The sequence below is a fragment of the Oncorhynchus clarkii genome, chromosome 10 (assembly GCF_045791955.1).
Source record: "Oncorhynchus clarkii lewisi isolate Uvic-CL-2024 chromosome 10, UVic_Ocla_1.0, whole genome shotgun sequence".
Classification (NCBI taxonomy): Eukaryota; Metazoa; Chordata; class Actinopteri; order Salmoniformes; family Salmonidae; genus Oncorhynchus; species Oncorhynchus clarkii.
In genome coordinates, this window is record NC_092156.1 from 1129427 (window position 1) to 1150473 (window position 21047).

Consider the following 21047-nt stretch of genomic DNA (forward strand, 5'->3'; position numbering starts at 1 on the left):
GTAGAGGTAGATTTAGAGGTAGAGGTCAGGATAGACATTGTAGAGATAGAAGTAGTAGAGGTAGAGACAGAGATAGAGGTTGACATTTGAAAGTAGAGGTAGAGATAGAGGTAGAGATATAGATAGAGGATAGAGATAGATGTTGAGATGTTGAAGTAGAGGTAGAGAAAGAAGTTGAGATAGAGGTTGAGATGTTGAAGTAGAGGTTGAGATAGAGGTTAGAGTTGTTGAAGTAGAGGTAGAGATAGAGGTTGAGATAGATAGATATAGAGGTTAGAGATGTAGAGGTAGAGATAGAGGTTGAGATGTTGAAGTAGAGCTAGAGATACAGGTTGAGATAGAGATAGAGGTTAGAGATGTTGAGGTAGAGATTTTGAGGCAGAGATAGAGGTAGAGTAAGAGGTATAGAGATGTGGTGGTAGATGTAGATTTAGAGGTAGAGATAGAGGTCAGGATAGAAGTAGTAGAGATAGTGGTAGAGGTAGATTTAGAGGTAGAGATAGAGGTTGTGGTAGAGGTAGATTTAGAGGTAGAGGTCAGGATAGACGATATAGAGATAGAGGTTGTGGTAGAGGTAGAGGTAGATTTAGAGGTAGAGGTAGCGGTAGAGGTATAGGTAGATTTAGAGGTAGAGGTCAGGATAGAAGTATTAGAGATAGAGGTTGTGGTAGAGGTAGAGGTAGATTTAGAGGTAGAGGTAGAGGTCAGGATAGACGTAGTAGAGATAGAGGTTGTGGTAGAGGTAGAGGTAGATGTCAGGACAGTCGTAGTAGAGAGAGATGTTGTGGTAGAGGTAGAGGTCAGGAGAGGTGTAGTAGAAATAGAGGTTGTGGTAGTGGTAGAGGTAGATTTAGAGATAGAGGTAGTGGTAGAGGTAGATTTAGAGGTAGAGGTCAGGATAGACGTAGTAGAGATAGAGGTTGTGGTAGTGGTAGAGGTAGATTTAGAGATAGAGGTTGTGGTAGAGGTAGTGGTAGATTTAGAGGTAGAGGTCAGGATAGACGTAGTAGAGATAGAGGTTGTGGTAGTGGTAGTGGTAGAGGTAGATTTAGAGATAGAGGTTGTGGTAGAGGTAGATTTAGAGATAGAGGTTGTGGTAGATGTAGTGGTAGATTTAGAGGTAGAGGTCAGGATAGACATAGTAGAGATAGAGGTTGTGGTAGTGGTAGAGGTAGATTTAGAGATAGAGGTTGTGGTAGAGGTAGAGGTAGATTTAGAGGTAGAGGTCAGGATAGATGTAGTAGAGATAGAGGTTGTGGTAGAGGTAGATTTAGAGGTAGAGGTTGTGGTAGACTTAGAGGTAGATTTAGAGATAGAGGTCAGGATAGACATAGTAGAGATAGAGGTTGTGGTAGAGGTAGATTTAGAGATAGAGGTTGTGGTAGATGTAGTGGTAGATTTAGAGGTAGAGGTCAGGATAGACATAGTAGAGATAGAGGTTGTGGTAGTAGTAGAGGTAGATTTAGAGATAGAGGTTGTTGTAGAGGTAGTGGTAGATTTAGAGGTAGAGGTCAGGATAGACGTAGTAGAGATAGTGGTAGAGGTAGATTTAGAGATAGAGGTTGTGGTAGTGGTATATTTAGAGGTAGAGGTCAGGATAGACGTAATAGATTTAGAGGTAGTAGTAGTGGTAGTGGTAGATTTAGAGATAGAGGTTGTGGTAGAGGTAGATTTAGAGGTAGAGGTCAGGATAGACGTGGTAGAGGTAGATTTAGAGATAGAGGTTGTGGTAGAGATAGAGGTAGATTTAGAGGTAGAGGTCAGGATAGACGTAGTAGAGATAGAGGTAGTGGTAGAGGTAGATTTAGAGATAGAGGTTGTGGTAGAGGTAGTGGTAGATTTAGAGGTAGAGGTCAGGATAGACGTAGTAGAGATAGAGGTTGTGGTAGAGGTAGAGGAAGAGGTAGATGTCAGGATAGACGTAGTCGAGATAGAGGTTGCGGTAGAGGTAGATTTAGAGATAGAGGTTGTGGTCGTGGTAGATTTAGAGGTAGAGGTCGGGATAGACGTAGTAGAGATAGAGGTTGTGGTAGTGGTAGAGGTAGATTTAGAGATAGAGGTTGTGGTAGAGGTAGTGGTAGATTTAGAGGTAGAGGTCAGGATAGACGTAGTAGAGAGAGGTTGTGGTAGTGGTAGAGGTAGATTTAGAGATAGAGGTAGAGGTAGAGGTAGATTTAGAGGTAGAGGTCAGGATAGACATAGTAGTGGTAGTGGTAGAGGTAGATTTAGAGATAGAGATTGTGGTAGAGGTAGTGGTAGATTTAGAGGTAGAGGTCAGGATAGACGTAGTAGAGATAGAGGTTGTGGTAGTGGTAGAGGTAGATTTAGAGATAGAGGTAGAGGTAGAGGTAGATTTAGAGGTAGAGGTCAGGATAGACAAAGTAGTGGTAGTGGTAGAGGTAGATTTAGAGAGAGGTTGTGGTAGAGGTCGAGGTAGATTTAGAGGTAGAGGTCAGGATAGACATAGTAGAGATAGTGGTAGAGGTAGAATTAGAGATAGAGGTTGTGGTAGTGGTATATTTAGAGGTAGAGGTCAGGATAGACGTAATAGATTTAGAGGTAGTAGTAGTGGTAGTGGTAGATTTAGAGATAGAGGTTGTGGTAGAGGTAGATTTAGAGGTAGAGGTCAGGATAGACGTGGTAGAGGTAGAGGTAGTGGTAGAGGTAGAGGTAGTGGTAGAGATAGAGGTAGATTTAGAGGTAGAGGTCAGGATAGACGTAGTAGAGATAGAGGTAGTGGTAGAGGTAGATTTAGAGATAGAGGTTGTGGTAGAGGTAGTGGTAGATTTAGAGGTAGAGGTCAGGATAGACGTAGTAGAGATAGAGGTTGTGGTAGAGGTAGAGGAAGAGGTAGATGTCAGGATAGACGTAGTCGAGATAGAGGTTGCGGTAGAGGTAGATTTAGAGGTAGAGGTCGGGATAGACGTAGTAGAGATAGAGGTTGTGGTAGTGGTAGAGGTAGATTTAGAGATAGAGGTTGTGGTAGAGGTAGTGGTAGATTTAGAGGTAGAGGTCAGGATAGACGTAGTAGAGAGAGGTTGTGGTAGTGGTAGAGGTAGATTTAGAGATAGAGGTAGAGGTAGAGGTAGATTTAGAGGTAGGGGTCAGGATAGACATAGTAGTGGTAGTGGTAGAGGTAGATTTAGAGATAGAGGTTGTGGTAGAGGTAGAGGTAGATTTAGAGATAGAGGTTGTGGTAGTGGTATATTTAGAGGTAGAGGTCAGGATAGACGTAATAGATTTAGAGGTAGTAGTAGTGGTAGTGGTAGATTTAGAGATAGAGGTTGTGGTAGAGGTAGAGGTAGATTTAGAGGTAGAGGTCAGGATATACGTAGTAGAGATAGAGGTTGTGGTAGTGGTAGAGGTAGATTTAGAGATAGAGGTAGAGGTAGTGGTAGATTTAGAAGTAGAGGTCGGGATAGACATAGTAGAGATAGAGGTTGTGGTAGTGGTAGAGGTAGATTTAGAGATAGAGGTTGTGGTAGAGGTAGTGGTAGATTTAGAGGTAGAGGTCAGGATAGACGTAGTAGAGATAGAGGTTGTGGTAGTGGTAGAGGTAGATTTAGAGATAGAGGTAGAGGTAGAGGTAGATTTAGAGGTAGAGGTCAGGATAGACATAGTAGTGGTAGAGGTAGATTTAGAGAGAGGTTGTGGTAGAGGTCGAGGTAGATTTAGAGGTAGAGGTCAGGATAGACGTAGTAGAGATAGTGGTAGTGGTAGAGGTAGATTTAGAGATAGAGGTTGTGGTAGTGGTATATTTAGAGGTAGAGGTCAGGATAGACGTAATAGATTTAGAGGTAGTGGTAGTGGTAGATTTAGAGGTAGAGGTCAGGATAGACGTAGTAGAGATAGAGGTTGTGGTAGAGGTAGAGGTCAGGATAGACGTAGTAGAGATAGAGGTTGTGGTAGAGGTAGAGGTAGATTTAGAGATAGAGGTCAGGCTAGACGTGGTAGAGATAGAGGTTGTGGTAGAGGTAGATTTAGAGATAGAGGTTGTGGTAGTGGTAGAGGTAGATTTAGAGGTAGAGGTCAGGATAGACATTGTAGAGATAGAGGTTGAGGTAGAGGTAGATTTAGAGATAGAGGTAGAGGTAGAAGTCAGGATAGACGTTGTAGAGATAGAGGTTGTGGTAGAGGTAGAGGTAGATTTAGAGGTAGAGGTCAGGATAGACATTGTAGAGATAGAGGTTGATGTAGAGGTAGAGGTAGATTTAGAGATAGAGTTTGTGGTAGCGGTCAGGATAGACGTAGTAGAGATAGAGGTTGTGGTAGTGGTAGAGGTAGATTTAGAGATAGAGGTTGTGGTAGAGGTAGAGGTAGATTTAGAGGTAGAGGTCAGGATAGACGTAGTAGAGATAGTGCTTGTGGTAGAGCTAGATTTAGAGATAGAGGTTGTGGTAGAGGTAGTGGTATATTTAGAAATAGAGGTCAGTATAGACGTAGTAGAGATAGAGGTTGAGTTCAGGATAGAGGTTGTGGTAGAGGTAGATTTAGAGATAGAGGTTGTGGTAGAGGTAGATTTAGAGATAGAGGTCAGGATAGACGTAGTAGAGATAGAGGTTGAGGTAGAGGTAGAGGTAGATTTAGAGATAGAGGTTGTGGTAGAGGTCAGGATAGACGTAGTAGAGATAGAGGTTGTGGTAGTGGTAGAGGTAGATTTAGAGATAGAGGTTGTGGTAGAGGTAGAGGTCAGGATAGACGTAGTAGAGGAAGAATACCTAGTATCCTGAGCTTAGCAGCGAACATCAAAGCGATGCCGACCGGAAGCCCAATGCAATAGTATGAGACCAGGTTAGACAGCGCAGCTATCTTCTGTTTTCCTGCTCCAACCAGGATACCTGAGCACACACACTACACACACACACAACTGGTTAGACTCACCAGTAGAGACAACTGTATGAATGGTGTAGGGACCCAGGTACTCACCGGTAGAGATAACTGTATGAATGGTGTAGGGACCCAGGTACTCACCAGTAGAGATAACTGTATGAATGGTGTAGGGACCCAGGTACTCACCAGTAGAGATAACTGTATGAATGGTGTATGGACCCAGGTACTCACCAGTAGAGATAACTGTATGAATGGTGTAGGGACCCAGGTACTCACCAGTAGAGATAACTGTATGAATGGTGTAGGGACCCAGGTACTCACCAGTAGAGATAACTGTATGAATGGTGTAGGGACCCAGGTACTCACCAGTAGAGATAACTGTATGAATGGTGTAGGGACCCAGGTACTCACCAGTAGAGGTACTCACCAGTAAAGGTACTCACCAGTAAAGGTACTCGCCAGTAGAGGTACTCACCAGTAAAGGTACTCACCAGTAAAGGTACTCACCAGTAGAGGTACTCACCATTAAAGGTACTCACCAGTAAAGGTACTCACCAGTAGAGCATCAAAGAACTGTATGAAGGTGTAGAGCCCCAGGTTCACTGACACGTTGTCCACTATGGCTCTGGAGAGGACAGGACAGGACTCAGGAGGGGGACTATTAACTACTGAGAGATCACTTAGGTCCTGTCTGTCTACACTTGACACTTACATGCAACTTCAGCTATCAGAACATAAAGATCACATTTAAAAGACGGGTCAAAAGTCCCTTTGTGGTCTGATTGTGTTCAGATCTGCAGACCACTTCAGAAGCTGGTTAGGGATGCATTGTGTGCAGATTTCTTCTCAGACTGGACACAATCAGAGTACCAAAAGCTCATCAGCACTCCTCCCACAAGTCTACTGCCTATTATCTATCCTGTTGTCTAGTCACTTTACCCCCACCTACAGTCTACTGCTGTTACTGTCTATTATCTATCCTTTACCCCTACCTACAGTCTACTGTCTATTATCTATCCTGTTGTCTAGTCACTTTACCCCCACCTACAGTCTACTGCTGTTACTGTCTATTATCTATCCTTTACCCCTACCTACAGTATACTGCTGCTCTGCTGTTACTGTCTGTTATCTATCCTTTACCCCCACCTACAGTCTACTGCTGTTACTGTCTATTATCTATCCTGTTGTCTAGTCACTTTACCCCCACCTACAGTCTACTGCTGTTACTGTCTATTATCTATCATTTACCCCTACCTATAGTATACTGCTGTTACTGTCTATTATCTATCCTTTACCCCTACCTACAGTATACTGCTGTTACTGTCTATTATCTATCCTTTACCCCTACCTACAGTATACTGCTGCTCTGCTGTTACTGTCTGTTATCTATCCTTTACCCCCACCTACAGTCTACTGCTGTTACTGTCTATTATATATCCTTTACCCCTACCTACAGTATACTGCTGTTACTGTCTATTATATATCCTTTACCCCTACCTACAGTCTACTGCTGTTACTGTCTATTATCTATCCTTTACCCCTACCTACAGTATACTGCTGTTACTGTCTATTATCTATCCTTTACCTCTACCTACAGTATACTGCTGTTACTGTCTATTATCTATCCTTTACCCCTACCTACAGTATACTGCTGTTACTGTCTATTATCTATCCTTTACCCTCACCTACAGTATACTGCTGTTACTGTCTATTATCTATCCTTTACCCCTACCTACAGTATACTGCTGTTACTGTCTATTATCTATCCTTTACCCCTACCTACAGTATACTGCTGTTACTGTCTATTATATATCCTTTACCCCTACCTACAGTCTACTGCTGTTACTGTCTATTATCTATCCTTTACCCCTACCTACAGTATACTGCTGTTACTGTCTGTTATCTATCCTTGACCCCTACCTACAGTATACTGCTATTACTGTCTATTATATATCCTTTACTTCTACCTACAGTATACTGCTGTTACTGTCTATCCTTTACCCCTACCTACATTATACTGCTGTTACTGTCTATTATCTATCCTTTACCCCTACCTACAGTATACTGCTGCTCTGCTGTTACTGTCTGTTATCTATCCTTTACCCCCACCTACAGTCTACTGCTGTTACTGTCTATTATATATCCTTTACCCCTACCTACAGTCTACTGCTGTTACTGTCTATTATCTATCCTTTACCCCTACCTACAGTATACTGCTGTTACTGTCTATTATCTATCCTTTACCCCTACCTACAGTATACTGCTGTTGCTGTCTATTATCTATCCTTTACCCCTACCTACAGTATACTGCTGTTACTGTCTATTATCTATCATTTACCCCCTACCTACAGTATACTAATGTTACTGTCTATTATCTATCTTTTACCCCTACCTACAGTATACTGCTGTTACTGTCTATTATCTATCCTTTACCCCTACCTACAGTATACTGCTGTTGCTGTCTATTATCTATCCTTTACCCCTACCTACAGTATACTGCTGTTACTGTCTATTATCTATCATTTACCCCTACCTACAGTATACTGCTGTTACTGTCTATTATCTATCATTTACCCCTACCTACAGTATACTGCTGTTACTGTCTATTATCTATCCTTTACCCCTACCTACAGTATACTGCTGTTACTGTCTATTATCTATCCTTTACCCCTACCTACAGTATACTGCTGTTACTGTCTATTATCTATCCTTTACCCCTACCTACAGTATACTGCTGTTACTGTCTATTATCTATCCTTTACCCCTACCTACAGTATACTGCTGTTACTGTCTATTATCTATCATTTACCCCTACCTACAGTATACTCCTGTTACTGTCTATTATCTATCCTTTACCCCTACCTACAGTATACTCCTGTTACTGTCTATTATCTATCCTTTACCCCTACCTACAGTATACTGCTGTTACTGTCTATTATCTATCCTTTACCCCTACCTACAGTATACTGCTGTTACTGTCTATTATCTATCCTTTACCCCTACCTACAGTATACTGCTGTTGCTGTCTATTATCTATCCTTTACCCCTACCTACAGTATACTGCTGTTACTGTCTATTATCTATCCTTTACCCCTACCTACAGTATACTGCTGTTACTGTCTATTATCTATCCTTTACCCCTACCTACAGTATACTGCTGTTACTGTCTATTATCTATCCTTTATCCCTACCTACAGTATACTGCTGTTACTGTCTATTATCTATCCTTTATCCCTACCTACAGTATACTGCTGTTACTGTCTATTATCTATCCTTTACCCCTACCTACAGTATACTGCTGTTACTGTCTATTATCTATCCTTTATCCCTACCTACAGTATACTGCTGTTACTGTCTATTATCTATCCTTTATCCCTGCCGATATGTGCGTATCTCCATTACCCTGTAGACCTTCACATCCACATATTCCTCATGCCACTATTTACATATTATTTTCTCTCTCTCTGCATTGTTGGGAAGGGCTGTAAGCACTTCACTGTATGTTTACACCTGTTATTTATCAATCATGTGATTAATAACATTTGATTTGAAAATAATATAATCTCTCAATTTTTTGGTGTATACATAATATGTGCTATGTACATGAATTCTATATTCATTACAATACTTTTTACTCGTCTACTCACAAGGGTTTCAATCATTTCAGACCACACTGGTCTATTAATAATAAATGATATATTGTCTAACACTCACTGATCTGAGGTGAAGATGTAGCCTAACACATGCCTGGAGTTACCGATGGCAATACCCTGGAACACAGCCAGCACTCCTGCACCACAAACAACACAAACTATATTAATAATATATACAACAATATATTAAACAATATACAGTACCAGTCAAAGGTTTGGACACACTTTCAAAGTTTTTTTAAATTTATTTTTTTACTATTTTCCACATTGTGGAATATAAGTGAAGACATGAAATAACACATATGAAATCATTTTGTAACCAAAACAGTGTTAAACAAATCAAAATATATTTTTAGATTTTAGATTCTTCAAAGTAGCCACCCTTTGCCTTGATGACAGCTTTGCACACTCTTTGCATTCTCTCAACCAGCTTCATGAGGTAGTCACTTGGAATGCATTTCAATTCACAGGTGCTAAAAGTTAATATGTGCAATTTCTTTACTTCTTAAAACTTCTTGGTGACAGGGGGGCAGTATTGAGTAGCTTGGATGAATAAGGTGCCCAGAGTAAACTGCCTGCTACTCTGTGCCAGATGCGAATATATGCATATTATTAGTAGTATTCGATAGAAAACACTCTGCAGTTTCTAAAACTGTTTGAATGATATCTGTGAGTATAACAGAACTCATATAGCAGGCGAAAACCTGAGACAAATCCAACCAGGAAGTGGGAAATCTGAGGTTTGTAGTTTCATTTAAGTATGCTGTGTCTATGGGGCCAGATTGCACTTCCCAAGGCTTGCAGCAGATGTCAACAGTCTTTAGAAAGTTGTTTGAGGCTTCTATTGTGGAAGGTGGTCGAATAAGAGCTGTTTCAACAAGTGGACTAGGCTGTGGCCAATCAGTTGTTTACTGCGCGGTCACATGGGCACACCGTTCCTTTTTCCTCTGTAATGAATACGCTATGGTCCGGATGGAATATTATTGAAGATTTATTATAAAACGACCCTAAGGATTGATTGTAAACATCGTTTGACATGTTTCTACAAACTGTAACGGAGATCTTTTGACTTTTCGTCTGGAGTTTGTGCTCACGCATTCTGCCTTTGGAATAGTGAACTAAATGCACGAACAAAACGGAGGTATTTGGACATAAATATGGTCGTAATCGAACAAAACAAACATTTCTTGCAGGAGTCCTGGGAGTGCATTCCGACGAAGATCAGCAAAGGTAAGTGAAGATTTATAATGCTATTTATGACTTTTGTTGACTCCACAATTTGGCAGGTAACTGTATGGCTTGCTTTTGTGGCTGAACGCTGTTCTCAGATTATTGAACATTGTGCTTTTGCCGTAGCGGTTGCATTAAGAACAAGTTTATCTTTAATTCTATGTAAAACATGTATCTTTCATCAAAGTTTATGATGAGTATTTTTGTTATTTGATGTGGCTCTCTGCAATTTCTCCGGATGTTTTTGGAGGCATTTCTGAACATGGCGCCAATGTAAACTGAGGTTTTTTGGATATAAATATGAACTTGATCGAACAAAACGTACATGTATTGTGTAACATTGAGTCCTGGGAGTGTCATCTGATGAAGATTGTCAGAGGTTAGTGATTCATTTAATCTATATTTCTGCTTTTTGTGACACCTCTCTTTGATTGGAAAATGGCTGAATGCTTTCTGTGACTAGTTGCTGACCTAACAATATGTTCTGCTTTCGCCGAAAAGCCTTTTTGAAATCGGACACTGTGGTTGGATTAACGAGAAGTTTATCTTCAAAATGGTGTAAAATACTTGTATGTTTAAGGAATTTTAATTATGACATTTCTGTTGTTTTGAATTTGGCTCTTTCCTGCACTTTCACTGGCTGTTGGCGAGGTGGGACGCTAGCATCCCGAACGATCCCAGAGAGGTTAATGTATTTGAGCCAATCAGTTGTGTTGTGACAAGGTAGAGGTGGTATACAGAAGATAGCTCTATTTGATAAAAGACAAATTCCATATCCTGGCAAGAACAGCTCAAATAAGCAAAGAGAAACGACAGTCCATCATTACTTTAAGACATGGTCAGTCAACACAAAAACTGTTTTGTGCTGGGGACAATACAAGGCCACTTTAAAATGTGCAGTTTTGTCACACAAGACATTGCCACAGATGTCTCCAGATTTGAGAGAGCGTGCAGTTGGCATACTGACTGCAGGAATGTCTGGCTGTTGCCAGAGAATTAAACGTTAACTTCACTACCATAAGCCGCTTCCAAAGTTGTTTTAGAGAGGTTCTTAGTATGTCCATGTTTCAGCATGATACATGTCACAAGGATCTGGACACAATTCCTGGAAGCTGAAAATGTCCCAGTTCTTCCATGGTCTGCATACTGAGCAGACATCTCTTTGAGCATGTTTGGAATGCTCTGGATCAACGGGTATACGACAGCGTGTTCCAGTTCCCGCCAATATTTGCTTCTAACAGTGTCAAGAATTACAACAGGTCATGGTAGAAATCATTTTAGTTACTCAGCTCTGTGGTCCTGGGATTCTCTCCTGAACATGTTGAAGTTTAAGCACTTGATGGATGTAAATATCATAGAAGAGTGTCTTTAGGGCAGCTGTTTTTAAGTCATGACATTCGTGTGTTTTTAACGTAATATGTAATTGTTGTACTATATGTGTGTCTATAGTTTTGTTTAATGTTGTGTTAGTAAAGTATGTAAATTGTTTTGTCTGAAACTTTGTTCCCCCTGCTGCTTTTGGACCAGGTCTCTCTTGAAAAAGAGATGAGAAAAAACTAAATAAATTAAAGGTAATTTAAAAAAATTATATCCAGCAAATTAACAATATAATGCTAAGCATGGATTTACCTGAGAGCACCAGGGCTACTTTGCAGGTGAGTAGAGCCCTGGAGGTGTCTCCTGCTCCCAGAGCGTTCCCCACCCGTACACAGGCAGCGGCATGGACACCTAGAGGGAACTGGACAAGGATCCCACAGTTAGTTACCACACAGGCAAGGACCCCACAGTTAGTTACCACACAGGCATGGACCCCACAGTTAGTTACCACACAGGTTGTCACATGGACACCTAGAGGGAACTGGACAAGGACCCCACAGTTAGTTACCACACAGGCATCGGCATGGACACCTAGAGGGAACTGGACAAGGACCCCACTGTTGCTCTAGAGACATAGGGCTTGTTTTAATGGTAAAACAAAAGCAACCGAATGAAGTCGAGTGAAGATTATCTGCAATAGACAGAAGTAGGACACTGATGTGGTTTTCCATTGGAAAGGCTCAGTGCAACATGGCAGTGTTTAGAAAAGTTGATGAAAAACACAACATATCAATTAGTGAGTGGAACCAGGTTTCCATCCAACCATTTTCTGCGAGTACAATACATGCGTGGTGACGGCTCAACGCTGCCTTCAGCATTGCCCATCCCTGGTGTATACTATCCCTGGTGCATAATATCCCTGGTGCATAATATCCCTGGTGTATAATATCCCTGGTGTATACTATCCCTGGTGTATACTATCCCTGGTGTATACTATCCCTGGTGTATACTATGCCTGGTGTATACTATCCCTGGTGTATACTATCCCTGGTGTATACTATCCCTGGTGTATACTATCCCTGGTGTATACTATGCCTGGTGTATACTATCCCTGGTGTATACTATCCCTGGTGTATACTATCCCTGGTGTATACTATCCCTGGTGTATACTATCCCTGGTGTATCCCTGGTGTATACTATCCCTGGTGTATACTATCCCTGGTGTATCCCTGGTGTATATTATCCCTGGTGTATACTATCCCTGGTGTATCCCTGGTGTATACTATCCCTGGTGTATACGATCCCTGGTGTATCCCTGGTGTATCCCTGGTGTATCCCTGGTGTATACTATCCCTGGTGTATACTATCCCTGGTGTATCCCTGGTGTATACTATCCCTGGTGTATACGATCCCTGGTGTATCCCTGGTGTATCCCTGGTGTATACTATCCCTAGTGCATACTATCCCTGGTGTATAATATCCCTGGTGTATACTATCCCTGGTGTATACTATCCCTGGTGTATACTATCCCTGGTGCATAATATCCCTGGTGTATAATATACCTGGTGTATACTATCCCTGGTGTATACTATCCCTGGTGTATACTATCCCTGGTGTATCCCTGGTGTATACTATCCCTGGTGTATACTATCCCTGGTGTATACGATCCCTGGTGTATCCCTGGTGTATCCCTGGTGTATACTATCCCTAGTGTATACTATCCCTGGTGTATACTATCCCTGGTGTATACGATCCCTGGTGTATCCCTGGTGTATCCCTGGTGTATACTATCCCTAGTGCATACTATCCCTGCTGATTCACACTGAGACAGAAAGACAGTGGGAGGTGGGTGAATGGGGAGAAGGTGATCTTGAAGTTCAGAGTGAGGAAGGGGTGAGGAGAGTTATGGGGAAGAGGTAACTAGGTAGGTGTGTTTCTCACCATGTAGGTAATGGCTCCTATCTCCAACAGCACATGCTGTGCTGCAAGATCTACCTCTCCTAGCATACCTAGAGAGATAAACAAAAGAGAGAGAAAGAGAGCGAGAGAGCTAGTGAGCTAGAGAGATTGATGTGCACTACTAGAAAAAAAGGGTTATTTGGCTGTCCCTGTAGGATAACCCTTTGTGCTTCCAGGTAGAACCCTTTTAGATCCTTTGTGGAAAGGGTTCAACATGGAACTCAAAAGGGTTCTACCTGGAACCAAAAAGGGTTCTTCAAAAGGTTCTCCCACAGGGACGGCCGAAGAACCTTTTTAGATTCCAGATAGAACCCTTTTAGATTCTATGGTGTGGGGAGAGAGCAGCCTGATGACTAGAAATAGACCTGATGGTAATAGCGCGTCTTTTTAAAGTCTTCCCCAAACCATAGCCCTAACCTTAACCACTCAGAATGAATGCCTAAGCTGTTGTTTCTGTTTTAACCTTGTAACCATGGAGAATTAACCCTTTAACCATGGAGAATTAACCCTGTAACCACACGGAATTAACCCTGTGACCATGGAGAATTAACCCTGTAACCACACGGAATTAACCCTGTAACCACACGGAATTAACCCTGTGACACACACACACACACACACACACACACACTGACCAGCGAGGAAGCCTCCTATCTCCCAGACCCACCACTCGAAGCAGACCATCAGGGTACTGGGGATGGCCAGCTGCATGTAGGAACCCCACTCCTGGAGGGCCTCACTGGACCAGCCTGGAGGAGCACCCACACATCAGTCATCGCGAAATACGTATCTATAGACATCCATAACCACATATGGCCAGCAGGGGGAGGGACAGAGAGTATGTTTCTGACCTGCCCAGGTGTTCTTGTGGAGGCCTCTCCAACAGATATATAAGTAGAGGAGCAGACTGATGGTGATCTGAGACAGGCTGTTTGCTATAGCAGAGCCTCTACACAACACAACAACACAGGCACAGGATCAATAAACACACACACACACACACACACTCAGAAATTATAACACACAACAACACATTTACAGTAATTGAGAGGAGGAAGGGGAGAGAAGGAGGAGGAAATGAGAAGGAGGAGGAGGGTGAGAGAAGGAGGGGAGAGAAGGAAGAGGGGAGTGAAGGAGGGGAGCAAGAGAAGGAGGAGGGGAGGGAGAGAAGGGGGATAGGAGGAAGAGAAGGAGGAGAGGAGGAAGAGAAGGAAGAGGGGAGTGAAGGAGGGGAGCAAGAGAAGGAGGAGGGGAGGAAGAGAAGGGGGATAGGAGGAAGAGAAGGAGGATAGGAGGAAGAGAAGGAGGAGAGGAAGAGAAGGAAGAGGGGAGTGAAGGAGGATGGGAGGAAGAGAAGGAGGAGGGGGGGAAGAGAAGGAGGAGAGGATGAAGAGGAGGATAGGAGGAAGAGAAGGAAGAGAAGGAGGAGGGGAAGAAGAGAAGGGGGAGAGGAGGAAGAAAAGGAGGAGGGGATGAATAGAAGGAGGAGGGGGGAATAGAAGGAGGAGGCGAGGAAGAGAAGGAGGAAGGGGAGGAAGAGAAGGAAGAGGGAAGTGAAGGAGAAGGGGAGGAAGAGAAGGAGGAGAGGATGAAGAGAAGGAGGATAGGAGGAAGAGAAGGAGGAGAGGAAGAGAATGAGAAGGAGAGGAAGAGAAGGAAGAGAAGGAGGAGGGGAAGAAGAGAAGGGGAGGGGAGGAAGAAAAGGAGGAGGGGAGGAATAGAAGGAGGAGGGGAGAGGAGAAGTGGAGGAAGAGAAGGAGGAGGGGAGAGAAGGAGGAAGAGGGGAAGAGAAGGAGGAGAGGAAGAGAAGTAAGAGGAGAGAAGGAGGAGAGGGAAAGGCGGAGGAAAAGAGAATAGAGGAGGAGTAGAGAGAGAGAAGGGAGAGAGAGGATAGGAGCAGGAGAGGATAGGTGCAGGAGAGGAAGAAGAGGATAGGAGCAGGAGAGGAAGAAGAGGATAGGAGCAGGAGGGGATAGGAGCAGGAGAGGAAGAAGAGGATAGGAGCAGGAGAGGAAGAAGAGGATAGGAGCAGGAGAGGATAGGAGCAGGAGAGGAAGAAGAGGATAGGAGCAAGAGAGGATAGGTGCAGGAGAGGAAGAAGAGGATAGGAGCAGGAGAGGATAGGAGCAGGAAAGGAAGAAGAGGATAAGAGCAGGAGAGGAAGAAGAGGATAGGAGCAGTAGAGGATAGGAGCAGGAGAGGAAGAAGAGGATAGGAGCAGGAGAGGATAGGAGCAGGAGAGGATAGGAGCAGTAGAGGAAGAAGAGGATAGGAGCAGAAGATGATAGGAGCAGGAGAGGAAGAAGAGGATAGGAGCAGTAGAGGAAGAAGAGGATAGGAGCAGAAGATGATAGGAGCAGGAGAGGAAGAAGAGCATAGGAGCAGTAGAGGATAGGAGCAGGAGAGGAAGAAGAGGATAGGAGCAGAAGAGGATAGGAGCAGGAGAGGATAGGAGCAGTAGAGGATATGAGCAGTAGAGGATAAGAGCAGGAGAGGAAGGAGAGGATAGGAGCAGGAGAGGATAGGAGCAGGAGAGGAAGAAGAGGATAGGAGCAGGAGAGGATAGGAGCAGGAGAGGATAGGAGCAGGAGAGGATAGGAGCAGGAGAGGAAGAAGAGGATGGCAGCAGGAGAGGATAGGAGCAGAAGAGGATAGGAGCAGGAGAGGAAGACGAGGATAGGAGCAGGAGAGGAAGAAGAGGATAGGAGCAGGAGAGGATAGGAGCAGGAGAGGAAGGAGAGGATAGGAGCAGTAGAGGTTAGGAGCAGAAGAGGATAGGAGCAGGAGAGGAAGAAGAGGATAGGAGCAGGAGAGAAAGAAGAGGATAGGAGCAGGAGAGGATAGGAGCAGGAGAGGATAGGATCAAGAGAGGATAGGAGCAGGAGAGGAAGAAGAGGAAAGGAGCAGGAGAGGATAGGAGCAGAAGAGGATAGGAGCAGGAGAGGAAGAAGAGGATAGGAGCAGGAGAGGATAGGAGCAGGAGAGGAAGGAGAGGATAGGAGCAGTAGGGGATAGGAGCAGAAGAGGATAGGAGCAGGAGAGGAAGGAGAGGATAGGAGCAGGAGAGGAAGGAGAGGATAGGAGCAGGAGAGGAAGCTATTGCAGTACATGACTCCCATCTCCAGGCTGAAGAGCAGGATGTAGTTCACAGCCAGGTTAATGAGGTTAGCTGCTGCTGCTGTGTACATCTGAGGTAGGATGATCCCCTGGGAGACACAGTTAAATCAAATCCATTTGTATTTGTCACATGCGCTGAATACAACAGCTGTAGAACTTACAGTGAAATGCTAACTTACAAGCTCTTTAACCAACAATGCAGTTTAAAGAAAAATAAGGCGGGACAATGCAAATAGTCCAGGTAGCCATTTGATTAGCTTTTCAGGAGTCTTATGGTTTGTAGGTAGAAGCTGTTAAGAAGCCTTTTGGACCTAGACTTGGTACTCTGGTACCGCTTGCCATGCGGTAGCAGAGAGAACAGTCTATGACTGGGGTGGCTGGAGTCTTTGACAATTTTTTGGGCCTTCCTCTGACACCGATATAGACGTCCTGGATGGCAGGAAGCTTGTCCCCAGTGATGTACTGGGCCGTACGCATTACCCTGTTTAGTGCCTTGCGGTCGGAGACCGAGCAGTTTCCATACCAGGCAGTGATGCAACCAGTCAGGATGCTCTCGATGGTGCAGCTGTAGAACCCATGCCAAATCCGATCAGTCACCTGAGGGGGAAGAGGCTTTATTGTTCCCTCTTCATGACTGTATTGGTGTGTTTGGACCATGATAGTTTGTTGGTAATGTGGACACCAGGGAACTTGAAGCTCTCAACCTGCTCCACTGCAGGAGGGGACTGAGCAGGCCCCTGTGTTGAGGATCAGCGTAGCAGATGTGTCGTTACCTAACCTTACCACCCGGGGGCGGGCCAGTCGCCAGTCGGGTAGTCCACGATCCAGTTGCAGAGGGAAGTGCTTAGTCCCAGGGTCCTAAGCTTAGTGATGAGTATGGCTCTGTCTAGTATGGTGTTGAATGCTGAGCTGTAATCAATGAATAGCATTCTCACATAGGTTTCCTTTTGTCCAGGTTGGAAACGGCAGTGTTGAGTGTAACAGAGATTGCATAATCTGTGGATCTGTTGGGGCGGTATTCAAATTGGAGTGGGTCTTGGTGTTTCTGGGATAATGGTTTTTGATGTGAGCCATGACCGGCCTTTCAAAGCACTTCATGGCTACAGACGTGAGTGCTACGGGTCGCTAGTCATTTAGGCAGGTTACATTAGTGTTCTTGGGCACAGAGACTATGGTGGTCTTCTTGAAACATGTTGGTATTACAGACTCATTCAGGGACAGGTTGAAAATGTCAATGAAGACACTTGCCAATTGGTCAGCGCATGTTTGGACTACACGTCCTGGTAATCCGTCTGGCCCAGAGGCCTTGTGAATGTTGACCTGTTTATTAAAGTGTTTGGACTACACGTCCTGGTAATCCGTCTGGCCCAGTGGCCTTGTGAATGTTGACCTGTTTATTAAAGGTCTTACTGACATCGGCTACAGAAAGCCTGATCACACAGTCGTCCGGAACAGCTGATGCTCTCATGCATGCTTCAGTGTTGCTTGCCTCGAAGCGAGCATAGAAGTAATTTAGCTCATCTGGTAGGCTGTTGTAGCTGGGCAGCTCACGGCTGTGCTTCCCGTTGTAGTCTGTAATAGTTTGCAAGCCCTGCCACATAAGACGAGTTTTGGAGTCGGTGTAGTGTGATTCAGTCTTAGTCTTGTATGGACACTTTGCCTGTTTAATGGTTCGTCGGAGGGCGTAGCAGGATTTATTTTAAGCTTCCCGCTCCTTGAAAGCTCTACCCCTTAGCACAGTGCAGATGTGCCTGTAGTTCATGACTTCTGGTTGTTGTATGTATGTGTGGTCACTTTTGGGAGCAATGTCATCTATGCACTTATTGATGAAGCCAGTGACTGTTGTGGTGTACTCCTCAATACCATTGGAAGAATCCCGGAACATATTCCAGTCTGTGCTAGCAAAACAGTCCTTATTTTAGCATCTGTGTCATCTGACCACTTCTGGTGCTTCCTGGTAATCTTCTTTAGTTTTTGTTTGTAAGCAGGATTCAGGAATATATAATTACTGTCATCCTCTGTTTGTGGTGTAAAGGTGGTATAGAGTTTTTTTCCCCTCTGGTTGCACATTTAACATGCTGGTAGAAATGAGGTAAAACAGATTTAAGCTTCCCTGCATTAAAGTCTCTGGCCTCTAGGAGCACCGCCTCTGGATGAGCGTTTTCCTGTTTGCTTATGGCGGAATACAGCTCATTGAGTGTGGTCTTAGTGTGGTCTACAACTTATCATGAGATACTCTACCTCAATAGAGTACCAGCTGTTGTTTACAAATATACACAGACCGCCAGCCCTTGTCTTACCAGAGGCAGCGAAAACCCCGGCGGCAGTTTGTTATCCATGTGGTCGTTTAGCCACGACTCAGTGAAACTGAAGATAGTTAACGTCCCGTCGGTAGGATATTCGTGACCGCAGCTCGTCCATTTTGTTATCCAACGATGGTACGTTGGGTAATAAGACTGATGGTAGAGGCAGATTACCCACTACTCACCATCGGATCCTTACAAGGCACCCTGACCAACGTCCCCGATAAATCCGTCTCTCCTTCATGAGAATGAAAGGGATTTGGGCCTTGTAGGGTGTCTGAAGTAGATCCTTTGCGTCCAATTCATTAAAGAAAACATCTTTGTCTAGTACGAGGTGAGTAATCGCTGTTTGGATATCCAGAAACTCTTTCGGTCAAGCTCTTTTCGGTAGCAGTAACATTATGGACTAAATAAGTTACAAATAATAAAAAAGCACACAGACACACACACACACACACACACACACACACACACACACACACACACACACACACACACACACACACACACACACAATACCTGGTTCTGTAGGTAAGCTGTTTGCAACTGGTGCAGGAACATAGCCTGTGAAAGGAGGAGAGGGGTGGAAGAGTAACGATGTCAGTCGTTTAGAATTATCCAGACAAAGCAGTCAGACCCCAGACGGAGAACTCAGACCCCAGACGGATCAGTCAGACCCCAGAAGGAACACTCAGACCCCAGACGGAGAACTCAGACCCCAGACGGATCAGTCAGACCCCAGACGGAGAACTCAGACCCCAGACGGATCAGTCAGACTCCAGACAGAACAATCAGACCCCAGACGGATCACTCAGACCCCAGACGGATCACTCAGACCCCAGATGGATCAGTCAGACCCCAGAAGGAACACTCAGACACCAGACAGATCAGTCAGACCCCAGAAGGAACACTCAGACCCCAGACGGAACACTCAGACCCCAGACGGAACACTCAGACCCCAGACGGACCACTCAGAACCAAGAGGGAACACTCAGACCCCAGACGGAACACTCAGAACCCAGAGGGAACACTCAGACCCCAGAGGGAACACTCAGACCCCAGAGGGAACACTCAGACCCCAGACAGATCAGTCAGACTTCAGAGGGAACACTCAGACCCCAGACGGAACACTCAGACCCCAGACGGAACTCTCAGACCCCAGACAGAACACTCAGACCCCAGACGGATCAGTCGGACCCCAGAAGGAACACTCAGACCCCAGACGGAATACTCAGAGCCCAGATGGAAAACTCAGACCCCAGATGGATTAGTCAGACCCCAGACGGAACACTCAGACCCCAGACGGAGTCCCCACCCAGGCTCTACCTAGATTGTCTTCAGGACCCAACCAGGCCCTATCTCACTCCTCTGTCCCCAGCCTGGCTCTATCTAAACATTCCTCTGTCACCAGCCAGGCTCTATCCAAACATTCCTTTGTCACCAGCCAGGCTCTATCTAAACATTCCTTTGTCACCAGCCAGGCTCTATCTAGACATTCCTCTGTCACCAGCCAGGCTCTATCCAAACATTCCTTTGTCACCAGCCAGGCTCTATATAAACATTCCTTTGTCACCAGCCAGGCTCTATCTAAACATTCCTTTGTCACCAGCCAGGCTCTATCTAAACATTCCTCTGTCACCAGCCAGGCTCTATCTAAACATTCCTCTGTCACCAGCCAGGCTCTATCTAGACATTCCTCTGTCACCAGCCAGGCTCTATCCAAACATTCCTTTGTCACCAGCCAGGCTCTATCTAAACATTCCTTTGTCACCAGCCAGGCTCTATCTAAACATTCCTTTGTCACCAGCCAGGCTCTATCTAAACATTCCTTTATCACCAGCCAGGCTCTATCTAAACATTCCTCTGTCACCAGCCAGGCTCTATCTAAACATTCCTCTGTCACCAGCCAGGCTCTATCTAGACATTCCTCTGTCACCAGCCAGGCTCTATCCAAACATTCCTTTGTCACCAGCCAGGCTCTATCTAAACATTCCTTTGTCACCAGCCAGGCTCTATCTAAACATTCCTCTGTCACCAGCCAGGCTCTATCTAAACATTCCTTTGTCACCAGCCAGGCTCTATCTAAACATTCCTCTGTCACCAGCCAGGCTCTATCTAAACATTCCTCTGTCACCAGCCAGGCTCTATCTAAACATTCCTCTGTCACCAGCCAGGCTCTATCTAAACATTCCTCTGTCACCAGCCAGGCTCTATCTAAACATTCCTCTGTCACCAGCCAGGCTCTATCTAAACATTCCTCTGTCACCAGCCAGGCTCTATCTAAAGATTCCTCTGTCACCAGCCAGGCTCTATCTAAAGATTCCTCTGTCACCAGCCAGGCTCTATCTAAACATTCCTCTGTCACCAGCCAGGCTCTATCTAAACATTCCTCTGTCACCAGCCAGGCTCTATCTAAACATTCCTCTGTCACCAGCCAGGCTCTATCTAAACATTCCTCTGTCACCAGCCAGGCTCTATCTAAACATTCCTCTGTCACCAGCCAGGCTCTATCTAGACTATCTTCTGTCACCAGCCAGGCTCTATCTAGACTATCTTCTGTCACCACCATTGCTTTATCTAGACTGTCTTTTGTCCACACCTTTGCTCTAGCCCCACCCAGATCTATCTCAGTCCTCTG

General features: G+C 44.6%; 1 protein-coding gene across 1 annotated transcript in view; it reads right to left on the minus strand.

Annotated features, from left to right (window-relative positions):
- LOC139417907 (multidrug and toxin extrusion protein 1-like) overlaps positions 1-21047 on the minus strand; it is a 69517-nt gene that overhangs the window by 37043 nt on the left and 11427 nt on the right. The window contains exons 6-14 of the mRNA XM_071166893.1: positions 18929-18973; positions 16098-16195; positions 13841-13938; positions 13625-13738; positions 12972-13039; positions 11343-11451; positions 8545-8620; positions 5386-5455; positions 4719-4851 (exon numbers count right to left, since the gene is read on the minus strand). Coding sequence (XP_071022994.1) covers positions 4719-4851; positions 5386-5455; positions 8545-8620; positions 11343-11451; positions 12972-13039; positions 13625-13738; positions 13841-13938; positions 16098-16195; positions 18929-18973 — 811 coding nt within the window. The remainder of the gene's footprint in view (positions 1-4718; positions 4852-5385; positions 5456-8544; positions 8621-11342; positions 11452-12971; positions 13040-13624; positions 13739-13840; positions 13939-16097; positions 16196-18928; positions 18974-21047) is intronic.